At 49.5% G+C, this 15,608-nt stretch overlaps 1 protein-coding gene and 1 non-coding gene across 2 annotated transcripts; both read right to left on the bottom strand.

The window, feature by feature from the left end:
• Positions 1 to 411: 411 nt before the first annotated feature.
• On the bottom strand, positions 412 to 487 carry trnaa-ugc (transfer RNA alanine (anticodon UGC)). Its single transcript has one exon. It is a non-coding gene; the product is annotated as a tRNA-Ala (tRNA).
• Positions 488 to 736: 249 nt separating this feature from the next.
• LOC129822539 (histidine-rich glycoprotein-like) lies at positions 737 to 1,477 on the bottom strand. The gene has a single exon (XM_055880843.1). It carries the CDS (start codon positions 1,475 to 1,477, stop codon positions 737 to 739), a length of 741 nt encoding a protein of 246 aa, XP_055736818.1.
• Between the last annotated feature and the right edge of the window lie 14,131 nt (positions 1,478 to 15,608).

Genomic DNA, 15,608 nt, shown 5'->3' on the forward strand with positions numbered 1-15,608 from the left:
CGGCTATCGTTAGACAGATTTCATCTTTGTAAATCCAGAACGCTACCAAGGAAACAGTAAGTCTTAACTAAGGAGCCATAACTCTCAGGTCTATGGGGCAGCAGGGAGCCTAGTGGTTAGAGCGTTGTCCCAGTAACCAAAAGGTTGCTAGATTGAATCCCCGAGCAGACAAGGTCAAAATCTGTCCTTCTGCCCCTGAACAAGGCAGTTAACCCACTGTTCCTAGGCCGTCATTGTAAATAAGAATTTGTTCACAACTGACTTGCCTAGTTAAATTAAGGTAAAAAATGTATAATGGGAACCTGTTTAGTCTTCTAGAAATAGCCATGTTACATTTACATTTAAGTCATTTAGCAGACGCTCTTATCCAGAGCGACTTACAAGTACATACATTCATACTTTTTTTTGTACTGGCCCCCCGTGGGAATCGAACCCACAACCCTGGCGTTGCAAGCGCCATGCTCTACCAACTGAGCCACACGGGGCCCACGTGTGGCTCAGTTGTGTCATGTTGATACATTCAAGCCTTCCAGACAGCTTTGAGTCGAAGGGGATAAAGGTGTGTGGGATTTGAGAAAGATTTTTCGTGTAAGTTCCCCTGATGAAATCTCTCAGAGACAATTTCCCTGTCGCAGTGCTGACATTTTGACAATGTCTGGGTGGAAAAAAGATACAGGAAACTCTTCAAAGGAGACCGAAACAAAGTGCTTAGTGAGAACTACAGTTCTCTGTCAATCTAGTGAGTCATGGTATGGTGGGAGTGGGCATGGTGGGAGGTGGTATGGTGGGAGCTGGTATGGTGGGAGGTGATATGGTGGGAGGTGATATGGTGGGAGGTGATATGGTGGGAGGTGATATGGTGGGAGGTGCTATGGTGGGAGGTGCTATGGTGGGAGGTGATATGGTGGGAGGTGGTATGGTGGGAGGTGGTATGGTGGGAGGTGATATGGTGGGAGGTGGTATGGTGGGAGGTGGTATGATGGGAGGTGGTATGATGGGAGGTGGTATGGTGGGAGGTGATGTGGTGGGAGGTGATGTGGTGGGAGGTGATATGGTGGGAGTGGGCATGGTGGGAGGTGATATAGTGGGAGGTGATATGGTGGGAGGTGGTATGGTGGGAGGTGATATGGTGGGAGGTGATATAGTGGGAGGTGATATGGTGGGAGGTGATATGGTGGGAGGTGATATGGTGGGAGGTGATATGGTGGGAGGTGGTATGGTGGGAGGTGATATGGTGGGAGATGGTATGGTGGGAGGTGATATGGTGGGAGATGGTATGGTGGGAGATGGTATGGTGGGAGGTGATATGGTGGGAGGTGATGTGGTGGGAGGTGATGTGGTGGGAGGTGGTGTGGTGGGAGGTGGTGTGGTGGGAGGTGGTGTGGTGGGAGGTGGTATGGTGGGAGGTGGTATGGTGGGAGGTGGTATGGTGGGAGATGGTATGGTGGGAGATGATATGGTGGGAGGTGATATACATTTACATTACATTTAAGTCATTTAGCAGACGCTCTTATCCAGAGCGACTTACAAATTGGTGCATTCACCTTATGACATCCAGTGGAACAGCCACTTTACAACAGTGCATCTAACTCTTTTAAGGGGGGGGGGGGGGGGGGGGCAGAAGGATTACTTTATCCTATCCTAGGTATTCCTTAAAGAGGTGGGGTTTCAGGTGTCTCCGGAAGGTGGTGATTGACTCCGCTGTCCTGGCGTCGTGAGGGAGTTTGTTCCACCATTGGGGGGCCAGAGCAGCGAACAGTTTTGACTGGGCTGAGCGGGAACTGTACTTCCTCAGTGGTAGGGAGGCGAGCAGGCCAGAGGTGGATGAACGCAGTGCCCTTGTTTGGGTGTAGGGCCTGATCAGAGCCTGGAGGTACTGAGGTGCCGTTCCCCTCACAGCTCCATAGGCAAGCACCATGGTCTTGTAGCGGATGCGAGCTTCAACTGGAAGCCAGTGGAGAGAGCGGAGGAGCGGGGTGACGTGAGAGAACTTGGGAAGGTTGAACACCAGACGGGCTGCGGCGTTCTGGATGAGTTGTAGGGGTTTAATGGCACAGGCAGGGAGCCCAGCCAACAGCGAGTTGCAGTAATCCAGACGGGAGATGACAAGTGCCTGGATTAGGACCTGCGCCGCTTCCTGCGTGAGGCAGGGTCGTACTCTGCGGATGTTGTAGAGCATGAACCTACAGGAACGGGCCACCGCCTTGATGTTAGTTGAGAACGACAGGGTGTTGTCCAGGATCACGCCAAGGTTCTTAGCGCTCTGGGAGGAGGACACAATGGAGTTGTCAACCGTGATGGCGAGATCATGGAACGGACAGTCCTTCCCCGGGAGGAAGAGCAGCTCCGTCTTGCCGAGGTTCAGCTTGAGGTGGTGATCCGTCATCCACACTGATATGTCTGCCAGACATGCAGAGATGCGATTCGCCACCTGGTCATCAGAAGGGGGAAAGGAGAAGATTAATTGTGTGTCGTCTGCATAGCAATGATAGGAGAGACCATGTGAGGTTATGACAGAGCCAAGTGACTTGGTGTATAGCGAGAATAGGAGAGGGCCTAGAACAGAGCCCTGGGGGACACCAGTGGTGAGAGCGCGTGGTGAGGAGACAGATTCTCGCCACGCCACCTGGTAGGAGCGACCTGTCAGGTAGGACGCAATCCAAGCGTGGGCCGCGCCGGAGATGCCCAACTCGGAGAGGGTGGAGAGGAGGATCTGATGGTTCACAGTGTCGAAGGCAGCCGATAGGTCTAGAAGGATGAGAGCAGAGGAGAGAGAGTTAGCTTTAGCAGTGCGGAGCGCCTCCGTGATACAGAGAAGAGCAGTCTCAGTTGAATGACTAGTCTTGAAACCTGACTGATTTGGATCAAGAAGGTCATTCTGAGAGAGATAGCAGGAGAGCTGGCCAAGGACGGCACGTTCAAGAGTTTTGGAGAGAAAAGAAAGAAGGGATACTGGTCTGTAGTTGTTGACATCGGAGGGATCGAGTGTAGGTTTTTTCAGAAGGGGTGCAACTCTCGCTCTCTTGAAGACGGAAGGGACGTAGCCAGCTGTCAGGGATGAGTTGATGAGCGAGGTGAGGTAAGGGAGAAGGTCTCCGGAAATGGTCTGGAGAAGAGAGGAGGGGATAGGGTCAAGCGGGCAGGTTGTTGGGCGGCCGGCCGTCACAAGACGCGAGATTTCATCTGGAGAGAGAGGGGAGAAAGAGGTCAGAGCACAGGTTAGGGCAGTGTGAGCAGAACCAGCGATGTCGTTTGACTTAGCAAACGAGGATCGGATGTCTTCGACCTTCATTTCAAAATGGTTGACGAAGTCATCTGCAGAGAGGGAGGAGGGGGGGGGAGGGGGAGGAGGATTCAGGAGGGAGGAGAAGGTGGCAAAGAGCTTCCTAGGGTTAGAGGCAGATGCTTGGAATTTAGAGTGGTAGAAAGTGGCTTTAGCAGCAGAGACAGAAGAGGAAAATGTAGAGAGGAGGGAGTGAAAGGATGCCAGGTCCGCAGGGAGGCGAGTTTTCCTCCATTTCCGCTCGGCTGCCCGGAGCCCTGTTCTGTGAGCTCGCAATGAGTCGTCGAGCCACGGAGCGGGAGGGGAGGACCGAGCCGGCCTGGAGGATAGGGGACATAGAGAGTCAAAGGATGCAGAAAGGGAGGAGAGGAGGGTTGAGGAGGCAGAATCAGGAGATAGGTTGGAGAAGGTTTGAGCAGAGGGGAGAGATGATAGGATGGAAGAGGAGAAAGTAGCGGGGGAGAGAGAGCGAAGGTTGGGACGGCGCAATACCATCCGAGTAGGGGCAGTGTGGGAAGTGTTGGATGAGAGCGAGAGGGAAAAGGATACAAGGTAGTGGTCGGAGACTTGGAGGGGAGTTGCAATGTGGTTAGTGGAAGAACAGCATCTAGTAAAGATGAGGTCAAGCATATTGCCTGTCTTGTGAGTAGGGGGGGAAGGTGATAGGGTGAGGTCAAAAGAGGAGAGGAGTGGAAAGAAGGAGGCAGAGAGGAATGAGTCAAAGGTAGACGTGGGGAGGTTAAAGTCGCCCAGAACTGTGAGAGGTGAGCCGTCCTCAGGAAAGGAGCTTATCAAGGCATCAAGCTCATTGATGAACTCTCCGAGGGAACCTGGAGGGCGATAAATGATAAGGATGTTAAGCTTGAAAGGGCTGGTAACTGTGACAGCATGGAATTTAAAGGAGGCGATAGACAGATGGGTAAGGGGAGAAAGAGAGAATGACCACTTGGGAGAGATGAGGATCCCGGTGCCACCACCCCGCTGACCAGCTGCTCTCGGGGTGTGCGAGAACACGTGGGCGGACGAAGAGAGAGCAGTAGGAGTAGCAGTGTTATCTGTGGTGATCCATGTTTCCGTCAGTGCCAAGAAGTCGAGGGACTGGAGGGAGGCATAGGCTGAGATGAGCTCTGCCTTGTTGGCCGCAGATCGGCAGTTCCAGAGGCTACCGGAGACCTGGAACTCCACGTGGGTCGTGCGCGCTGGGACCACCAGATTAGGGTGGCCGCGGCCACGCGGTGTGAAGCGTTTGTATGGTCTGTGCAGAGAGGAGAGAGCAGGGATAGACAGACACATAGTTGACAGGCTACAGGAGAGGCTACGCTAATGCAAAGGAGATTGGAATGACAAGTGGATTACACGTCTCGAATGTTCAGAAAGTTAAGCTTACGTAGCAAGAATCTTATTGACTAAAATGATTAAAATGATACAGTACTGCTGAAGTAGGCTAGTTGGCAGTGGCTGCGTTGTTGACACTACACTAATCAAGTGTTTCCGTTGAGTGTAATAGTTTCTACAGTGCTGCTACAGTGCTGCTATTCGGTGGCTAGCTGGCTAGCTAGCAGTGTTGATTACGTTACGTTGCGTTAAAAGAACGACAATAGCTGGCTAGCTAACCTAGAAAATCGCTCTAGACTACACAATTATCTTTGATACAAAGACGGCTATGTAGCTAGCTATGTAGCTAGCTACGATCAAACAAATCAAACCGTTGTACTGTAATGAAATGAAATGAAAATGTGATACTACCTGTGGAGCGAAGCGGAATGCGGCCGGGTTGTTGAGTGCGGAAGTTCTATTCGGTAGACGTTGGCTAGCTGTTGGCTAGCTAGCAGTGTTTCCTACGTTAAGGACGACAAATAGCTGGCTAGCTAACCTCGGTAAATGAAGATAATCACTCTAAAACTACACACTCTGAACTACCCAATTATCTTGGATACGAAGACAGCAAAGACAACTATGTAGCTAGCTAACACTACACTAATCAAGTCGTTCCGTTGAGTGTAATAGTTTCTACAGTGCTGCTATTCGGTAGACGGTGGACGTTTGCTAGCTGCTGGGCAGATAGCAGTGTAGACTGCGTTAGGACGGCGAAATACGATAATTACGCAATTATCTTTGATACAAAGACGGCTATGTAGCTAGCTAATAAGAAGTTGCTAAGATTAGACAAATCAAACCGTTGTACTATAATGAAATGTAATGAAATGTAATGAAAAGTTATACTACTATTCGGTAGACGGTGGACGTTTGCTAGCTGGCTAGCTGGCTAGCTGCTGGGCAGATAGCAGTGTGGACTACGATAGGACGACGAAATACGATAATTACGCAATTATCTTTGATACAAAGACGGCTATGTAGCTAGCTAAGAAGAAATTGCTAAGGTTAGACAAATCAAACCGTTGTACTATAATGAAATGTAATGAAAAGTTGAAAAGTTATACTACCTGCGGAGCGAATGCGACCGCTCGCTCCAAACCGGATGACAATGAAATGGTGGGAGATGGTATGGTGGGAGGTGATATGGTGGGAGATGGTATGGTGGGAGGTGATATGGTGGGAGGTGATGTGGTGGGAGGTGATATGGTGGGAGGTGATATGGTGGGAGGTGATGTGGTGGGAGGTGATGTGGTGGGAGGTGGTGGGAGGTGGTGTGGTGGGAGGTGGTGTGGTGGGAGGTGGTGTGGTGGGAGGTGGTGTGGTGGGAGGTAGTATGGTGGGAGGTGATATGGTGGGAGGTGGTATGGTGGGAGGTGGTATGGTGGGAGGTGATATGGTGGGAGGTGATATGGTGGGAGGTGATATGGTGGGAGGTGGTATGGTGGGAGGTGGTGTGGTGGGAGTTGGTATGGTGGGAGGTGATATGGCGGGAGGTGGTATGGTGGGAGGTGGTGTGGTGGGAGTTGGTATGGTGGGAGGTGGTATGGTGGGAGGTGGTATGGTGGGAGGTCGTATGGTGGGAGGTGATGTGGTGGGAGATGGTGTGGTGGGAGGTGATGTGGTGGGAGATGGTGTGGTGGGAGGGGATATGGTGGGAGGGGATGTGGTGGGAGGTGATATGGTGGGAGGTGATATGGTGGGAGGTGATGTGGTGGGAGGTGATATGGTGGGAGGTGGTATGGTGGGAGGTGATGTGGTGGGAGGGGATATGGTGGGAGGGGATGTGGTGGGAGATGATATGGTGGGAGGTGGTATGGTGGGAGGTGATATGGTGGGAGGGGATATGGTGGGAGGGGATGTGGTGGGAGGTGGTGTGGTGGGAGGTGATGTGGTGGGAGATGGTGTGGTGGGAGGGGATGTGGTGGGAGGGGATGTGGTGGGAGGGGATGTGGTGGGAGGTGGTGTGGTGGGAGGTGGTGTGGTGGGAGGTGATGTGGTGGGAGGGGATGTGGTGGGAGGGGATGTGGTGGGAGGGGATGTGGTGGGAGGTGATGTGGTGGGAGGTGGTGTGGTGGGAGGTGGTGTGGTGGGAGGTGATGTGGTGGGAGGTGATGTGGTGGGAGGTGATGTGGTGGGAGGTGATGTGGTGGGAGGTGGTGTGGTGGGAGGTGGTATGGTGGAAGGTGATATGGTGGGAGATGATATGGTGGGAGGTGGTATGGTGGGAGTGGGCATGGTGGGAGGTGATATAGTGGGAGGTGATATGGTGGGAGGTGGTATGGTGGGAGGTGGTATGGTGGGAGGTGGTATGGTGGGAGGTGATGTGGTGGGAGGTGATGTGGTGGGAGGTGATATGGTGGGAGTGGGCATGGTGGGAGGTGATATAGTGGGAGGTGATATGGTGGGAGGTGGTATGGTGGGAGGTGATATGGTGGGAGATGATATGGTGGGAGGTGATATGGTGGGAGGTGATATGGTGGGAGGTGATATGGTGGGAGGTGATATGGTGGGAGGTGATATGGTGGGAGGTGATATGGTGGGAGATGATATGGTGGGAGGTGGTATGGTGGAAGGTGATATGGTGGGAGTTGGTATGGTGGGAGGTGATGTGGTGGGAGTGGATATGGTGGGAGGTGGTATGGTGGAAGGTGATATGGTGGGAATTGGTATGGTGGGAGGTGATATGGATGGTGAGATAAAGAGTGATATTCACAACCACTTTACCTTCCTAATTTCCCCTTTCTCCTTCCCTAATTCTCATCAGACAGGAGAGACAGCACCATGGATTACCACTTTAGCGAAACGTTTTCACTCTCACTACCCTCCTTCCTCCCTCTTTCTACTGCTTCTCACCTCTCACTTACTTCCTTTCCCTGTGCTCTTCCTTCAATTTCTTTGTCTTAACTTTAAATTTTCACCACTGTCCAGGAATCAGTTTATTAGTCAGCTAGGGCCTGTGTGCGTCCCTCTGCCATGGTTAAATGTGACTGTGGCTGGGCTGTTTGCAGCGTGGAGGCTGCAGTCATGTTAATCACTGTCGGCTCTATAGTTTTGCAGCTCTGAACAGGCCTCTCTGATTGTCAATGCCCAATGTAGGACCTGTAATGAAGAAGATACCATAGAGTCCCCAGTTCCCAGTCCAATGCACCGAGCGTCATATGATTTGTTGTCCTGTGAATATGTTGTAAAAGACCCCAATGACATTAGTGAAGCCAATGAAGTTTAAAGGTCAAACTGTGGACTATACAGGTGTAGGATCTTAATTTCACCTGTGTTGTCGCAGCAACAGGATTTGAATGTTTAGTCCAGAATGTTGCTTGATTGGTGGTTAGGCTATTAGCTGGTCAAAAAGAGGCTACATGAAAGTGGAATACCATTAGTGTAACAGTGTGTTGGTGCAGGTTTTCAGTGAATTGATGTACATCATGATGCTCATCTGCATTTCCTGCGACACAGGAAAATTCTCAGCAACAAAAGAGTGATCAAATGAAGATCCTAAATCTACCTGTGCATTGACTCTTAGCTGTATTTCAGGTTGATATCCTCTACCTACATGTGATTGTTTACTTTTCATATCTTTATAATGCCTTGTGGTGGCACAGACTTGTCATTCAAAATATCTCTAGAATATCTTCTCTCCTGTATGTTTGAGATCATTGTTTCCGAGGTGATATTGTTAGCAACTTGTCTGAGAGAATGAAATATAAATCAATGTAATGTTTTGTATTCAACAAGGTATGATATACTATTACTTGGTTGCATTGAGCAAGGCATTTCTTTTAAATGAATCTTCCAGCAGCAGACTTGAAGAGGTGTTTAACATGTAAGCCACGGAAGTTGCTTTAGACACAAGTGTCTGCTTAGCCAAGAAAATACCATTTTAATGTCTCTGAGAGGAGGACCACTTTTCCATCAGAAACCTCTCTTTCTCTCTTTCTCTCTGTCTCTCTCTTTTTCTATCTCTCTCTTACTCTCTTACTCTCTCTCTCTCTCTCTCTCTCTCTCTGTCTCTCTCTCTTTGTGTATAGGAGTGAAATGTCAAGGGAACACTTATCTTCCATTTCTCTAAATACTTCCTGACCTACTGACAGCTCTTTTAATTACCTCTCCTCCACGCAAACTTCTCTAAAGACATTTTCATCTTTCAGAATCTTCTCAAACTTTTTGTTGTCCCTCTTAAGCTTGGAGTTAATGACCTGTTTCCTGTCTACTTGTTTCGTCAGATTGACAAAGATTAGAGAGAGCATCAGGAGAAATCTTAGGGACCTCACAGTAGGAGGAACTGTTAGAGAGGAAAGGCAGACAAAAACACTAAAAAGTCAGTGTTGCTAACATGCAGACACACATGCACTCAAAAACTCACTAACGCACGCACACACATGCACGCACACATTCACGCACACACACACATACGCACAGACGCACGCACACACACATACGCACAGGCACACGCACGCACACACGCACGCACACACACACATACGCACAGACGCACGCACACACACATACGCACAGGAACACGCACGCACACACACATACGCACAGGCACACGCACGCACACACGCACGCACACACACACATACGCACAGACGCACGCACACACACATACGCACAGGAACACGCACGCACACAAACACATATGCACAGACGCACACACGCACGCACGCAGACACGCACGCACGCACACGCACGCACACACACGCTCCACAATCACGACTCAATCCTTTTCCAGCTTTCCCCTACAGTTTATTATGTGTATATTAACTACAGTAACAGTATGAAATCATTCCATAGCTCCTCTATTTAAAATTTCTCTGACATTCATATGCAGTGGTTTATTGGCTACACAGGTTTTCAATTGCATGCATTTGGGCTGATTCATTTGGCTCTGCAGTGCTCTAGCCCTCGATCAGAGCTGACAATCTTATTGGATGTAAATGGAGGTTAAACATAGGCTAACCTACGGCGCCTGCAGTTATATCCATTTCACGTAAAACGATGATCCTGGGTTCTATTGCTTTTCTGCTAGGCGTTATGTTAGTTTTGGTGGTAATACACCTCTTCAGTCTTTCCAATGACTCTTGTGAGCTTTCTGGTGAATGGGAGGAAACGGGAAGACAGAGGTCCTTCATTACTACTGAAGTGTAGGACATTCAATCTTGAATATGTCTAAGACTTTTTTCCCATCGATTTCCCCTTGTCAGAGTGGGATTTGCGACTGGTGTTATCTCCCCCAGTTTAAACACTCATTGTGCATATTGAACTATTCCGTCTTTTATTTGAAGATGATAAAGCTTATGTCTGAGGGCGGTAAATTGACTGGTAATTCGTTTCTCTTAGAAGGAGGACGGTGATTGTTTAATACACCGTTACAACCAAAAAGCTGTTCCACCAGCAACAGCCTCATCCTCCCAGACTCAGATAGCAGCAACATCCTCATCCCTGTAAGATTCAGGTAGCAGTAACATCCTCATCCCTGTCTGACTCTGATAGCAGCAACAGCCTCATCCTCCCAGACTCAGATAGCAGCAACATCCTCATCCCTGTAAGATTCAGGTAGCAGTAACATCCTCATCCCTGTCTGACTCTGATAGCAGCAACAGCCTCATCCTCCCAGACTCAGATAGCAGCAACATGCTCATCCCTGTCTGACTCAGATAGCAGTAACATCCTCATCCCTGTCTGACTCAGATAGCAGCAACAGCCTCATCCTCCCAGACTCAGATAGCAGCAACAGCCTCATCCTCCCAGACTCAGATAGCAGCAACATGCTCATCCCTGTCTGACTCTGATAGCAGCAACATCCTCATCCCTGTAAGACTCAGATAGCAGCAACATCCTCATCCCTGTCTGACTCAGATAGCAGTAACATCCTCATCCCTGTAAAACTCTGATAGCAGTAACATCCTCATCCCTGTAAGACTCAGATAGCAGCAACATCCTCATCCCTGTCTGACTCAGATAGCAGCAACATCCTCATCCCTGTAAAACTCTGATAGCAGTAACATGCTCATCCTCCCAGACTCTGATAGCAGCAACATGCTCATCCTCCCAGACTTAGATAGCAGCAACATGCTCATCCCTGTCTGACTCTGATAGCAGCAACATCCTCATCCCTGTAAGACTCAGATAGCAGCAACATCCTCATCCCTGTCTGACTCAGATAGCAGTAACATCCTCATCCCTGTAAAACTCTGATAGCAGTAACATCCTCATCCCTGTAAGACTCAGATAGCAGCAACATCCTCATCCCTGTCTGACTCAGATAGCAGCAACATCCTCATCCCTGTAAAACTCTGATAGCAGTAACATGCTCATCCTCCCAGACTCTGATAGCAGCAACATGCTCATCCTCCCAGACTCTGATAGCAGTAACATGCTCATCCTCCCAGACTCAGATAGCAGCAACATCCTCATCCCTGTCTGACTCAGATAGCAGCAACATGCTCATCCCTGTCTGACTCAGATAGCAGCAACATCCTCATCCCTGTCTGACTCAGATAGCAGCAACATGCTCATCCCTGTCTGACTCAGATAGCAGTAACAGCCTCATCCCTGTCTGACTCAGATAGCAGCAACATCCTCATCCCTGTCAGACTCAGATAGCAGCAACATCCTCATCCCTGTAAGACTCTGATAGCAGCAACAGCCTCATCCTCCCAGACTCAGATAGCAGCAACATCCTCATCCCTGTCTGACTCAGATAGCAGCAACATGCTCATCCCGGCCAGACTCTGATGGCAGCAACATCCTCATCCCTGCCAGACTCAGATAGCAGCAACATGCTCATCCCTGTCTGACTCAGATAGCAGTAACATCCTCATCCCTGTCTGACTCAGATAGCAGCAACATCCTCATCCCTGCCAGACTCAGATAGCAGCAACATGCTCATCCCTGTCTGACTCAGATAGCAGTAACATCCTCATCCCTGTCTGACTCAGATAGCAGCAACATCCTCATCCCTGCCAGACTCTGATAGCAGCAACATCCTCATCCTCCCAGACTCTGATAGCAGCAACATCCTCATCCCTGTAAGACTCAGATAGCAGCAACATGCTCATCCCTGTAAGACTCAGATAGCAGTAACATGCTCATCCTCCCAGACTCTGATAGCAGCAACATCCTCATCCTCCCAGACTCAGATAGCAGCAACATGCTCATCCCTGTCTGACTCAGATAGCAGCAACATGCTCATCCTCCCAGACTCTGATAGCAGCAACATCCTCATCCCTGTAAGACTCAGATAGCAGCAACATGCTCATCCCTGTAAGACTCAGATAGCAGTAACATGCTCATCCTCCCAGACTCTGATAGCAGCAACATCCTCATCCTCCCAGACTCAGATAGCAGCAACATCCTCATCCCTGTCTGACTCAGATAGCAGCAACATGCTCATCCCTGTAAAACTCTGATAGCAGTAACATGCTCATCCCTGTCTGACTCAGATAGCAGCAACATCCTCATCCCTGTAAAACTCAGATAGCAGTAACATGCTCATCCTCCCAGACTCTGATAGCAGCAACATCCTCATCCTCCCAGACTCAGATAGCAGCAACATGCTCATCCCTGTCTGACTCAGATAGCAGCAAACGCCTCATCCTCTCAGACTCAGACAGTAGCAACAGCCTCATCCCTGTCAGACTCAGAAAGCAGCAAAAGCATAATCCTCCCAGACTCAGATAGCAGTAACATGCTCATCCCTGTCTGACTCTGATAGCAGCAACATCCTCATCCCTGCCAGACTCTGATAGCAGCAACATGCTCATCCCTGTCTGACTCAGATAGCAGCAACATCCTCATCCCTGCCAGACTCTGATAGCAGCAACATGCTCATCCCTGTCTGACTCTGATAGCAGCAACATCCTCATCCCTGTCTGACTCAGATAGCAGCAACATCCTCATCCCTGTAAGACTCAGATAGCAGCAACATGCTCATCCCTAGCTGACTCAGATAGCAGCAACATCCTCATCCCTGTCTGACTCAGATAGCAGCAACATCCTCATCCCTGTCTGACTCAGATAGCAGCAACATCCTCATCCCTGTAAAACTCTGATAGCAGTAACATGCTCATCCTCCCAGACTCTGATAGCAGCAACATCCTCATCCTCCCAGACTCAGATAGCAGCAACATGCTCATCCCTGTCTGACTCAGATAGCAGCAAACGCCTCATCCTCTCAGACTCAGACAGTAGCAACAGCCTCATCCCTGTCAGACTCAGAAAGCAGCAAAAGCATAATCCTCCCAGACTCAGATAGCAGTAACAGCCTCATCCCTGTCTGACTCAGATAGCAGCAACATGCTCATCCCTGTCTGACTCAGATAGCAGCAACATGCTCATCCCTGTAAAACTCTAATAGCAGTAACATGCTCATCCCTGTCTGACTCAGATAGCAGCAACATCCTCATCCCTGTCTGACTCAGATAGCAGCAACATCCTCATCCTCCCAGACTCTGATAGCAGCAACATCCTCATCCCTGTCTGACTCAGATAGCAGCAACATCCTCATCCCTGTCTGACTCAGATAGCAGTAACATCCTCATCCCTGTAAGACTCTGATAGCAGCAACATGCTCATCCCTGTCTGACTCTGATAGCAGTAACATCCTCATCCCTGTAAGACTCTGATAGCAGCAACATCCTCATCCCTGTAAGACTCAGATAGCAGTAACATCCTCATCCCTGTCTGACTCTGATAGCAGCAACATCCTCATCCCTGTAAGACTCAGATAGCAGCAACATCCTCATCCCTGTCTGACTCAGATAGCAGTAACATCCTCATCCCTGTAAGACTCTGATAGCAGCAACATCCTCATCCCTGTAAGACTCAGATAGCAGTAACATCCTCATCCCTGTCTGACTCTGATAGCAGCAACATCCTCATCCCTGTAAGACTCAGATAGCAGCAACATCCTCATCCCTGTCTGACTCAGATAGCAGCAACATCCTCATCCCTGTAAAACTCTGATAGCAGTAACATGCTCATCCCTGTCTGACTCTGATAGCAGTAACATCCTCATCCCTGTCTGACTCAGATAGCAGCAACATCCTCATCCCTGTCTGACTCAGATAGCAGCAACATCCTCATCCCTGTAAAACTCTGATAGCAGTAACATGCTCATCCTCCCAGACTCTGATAGCAGCAACATGCTCATCCTCCCAGACTCTGATAGCAGTAACATGCTCATCCTCCCAGACTCAGATAGCAGCAACATCCTCATCCCTGTCTGACTCAGATAGCAGCAACATGCTCATCCCTGTCTGACTCAGATAGCAGCAACATGCTCATCCCTGTCTGACTCAGATAGCAGCAACATGCTCATCCCTGTCTGACTCAGATAGCAGCAACATCCTCATCCCTGTCTGACTCAGATAGCAGCAACATCCTCATCCCTGTCTGACTCAGATAGCAGTAACATCCTCATCCCTGTAAAACTCTGATAGCAGTAACATGCTCATCCTCCCAGACTCTGATAGCAGCAACATCCTCATCCTCCCAGACTCAGATAGCAGCAACATGCTCATCCCTGTCTGACTCAGATAGCAGCAAACGCCTCATCCTCTCAGACTCAGACAGTAGCAACAGCCTCATCCCTGTCGGACTCAGAAAGCAGCAAAAGCATAATCCTCCCAGACTCAGATAGCAGTAACAGCCTCATCCCTGTCAGACTCAGATAGCAGTAACAGCACACTCAGATAGCAGTAACAGCCTCATCCTCCCAGACTCAGATAGCAGCAACAGCCTCATCCTCCCAGACTCAGATAGTAACATCAACTCATCCTCCCAGACTCAGATAGCAGCAACAGCCTCATCCTCCCAGACTCAGATAGCAGTAACAGCCTCATCCTCCCAGACTCAGATAGCAGCAACAGCCTCATCCTCCCAATCTCAGATAGCAGTATCATCCTCATCCCAGTCAGACTCAGATAGCAGTAACAGCCTCATCCTCCCAGACTCAGATTGCAACAAATCCTTATCCTCTCAGACTCTGGTAGCAGTAACAGGCTCATCCTCCCAGGCTAAGACAGCAGTAACAGCCTTGTCCTCCCAGACTCTCAGATAGCAGTAACATCCTCATCCCTGTCAGACTCAGATAGCAGTAACAGCCTCATCCTCCCAGTCTCAGATAGCAGTAACAGCCTTGTCCTCCCAGACTCTCAGATAGCAGTAACATCCTCATCCCTGTCAGACTCAGATAGCAGTAACAGCCTCATCCTCCCAGTCTCAGATAGCAGTAACAGCCTTGTCCTCCCAGACTCTCAGATAGCAGTATCATCCTCATCCCAGTCAGACTCAGATAGCAGTAACAGCCTCATCCTCCCAGACTCAGATAGCAGTAACAGCCTCATCCTCCCAGACTCTCAGATAGCAGTAACAGCCTCATCTCTGTCAGACTCAGATAGCAGTAACATCCTCATCCCTGTCAGACTCAGATAGCAGCAACAGCCTCATCCTGTCAGACTCAGATAGCAGCAACAGCCTCATCCCCCAGGCTCAGATAGCAGCATCAGCCTCATCCTGCCAGAGTCAGATAGCAACAATATCCTCATCCTCATAGGCTCAGATAGCAGCAAAAGCCTCATCCTGCCAGAGTCAGATAGCAGTAACATCCTCATCCCTTTCAGACTCAGACAGAAGTAACAGCCTCATCGCTGTCAGACTTAGATAGCGGCATCAGCATTATCCTCCCAGACTCAGTGTAAGAGCTGTCGCTTTCCTCATCCTCGGAAGAGGTGAGGAGAGAAGGATCTTCAGACCAATATGCGGAGTCAGGGAAATATGCCATCTTTTTTTATTAATACGGAAACTGATGACACGAAAACAAACACTTTAACAAACTACAAAATAAGAAAACGACGTACACGCAACCTGAACATAAACTTACATGGACAAACGTAAACTCACGAACAGGAACGGACATCGAAACATACGAACAGCCAAACAGCTC

Source organism: Salvelinus fontinalis, chromosome 24, assembly GCF_029448725.1.
Source record: "Salvelinus fontinalis isolate EN_2023a chromosome 24, ASM2944872v1, whole genome shotgun sequence".
In the NCBI taxonomy this organism is placed as follows: Eukaryota; Metazoa; Chordata; class Actinopteri; order Salmoniformes; family Salmonidae; genus Salvelinus; species Salvelinus fontinalis.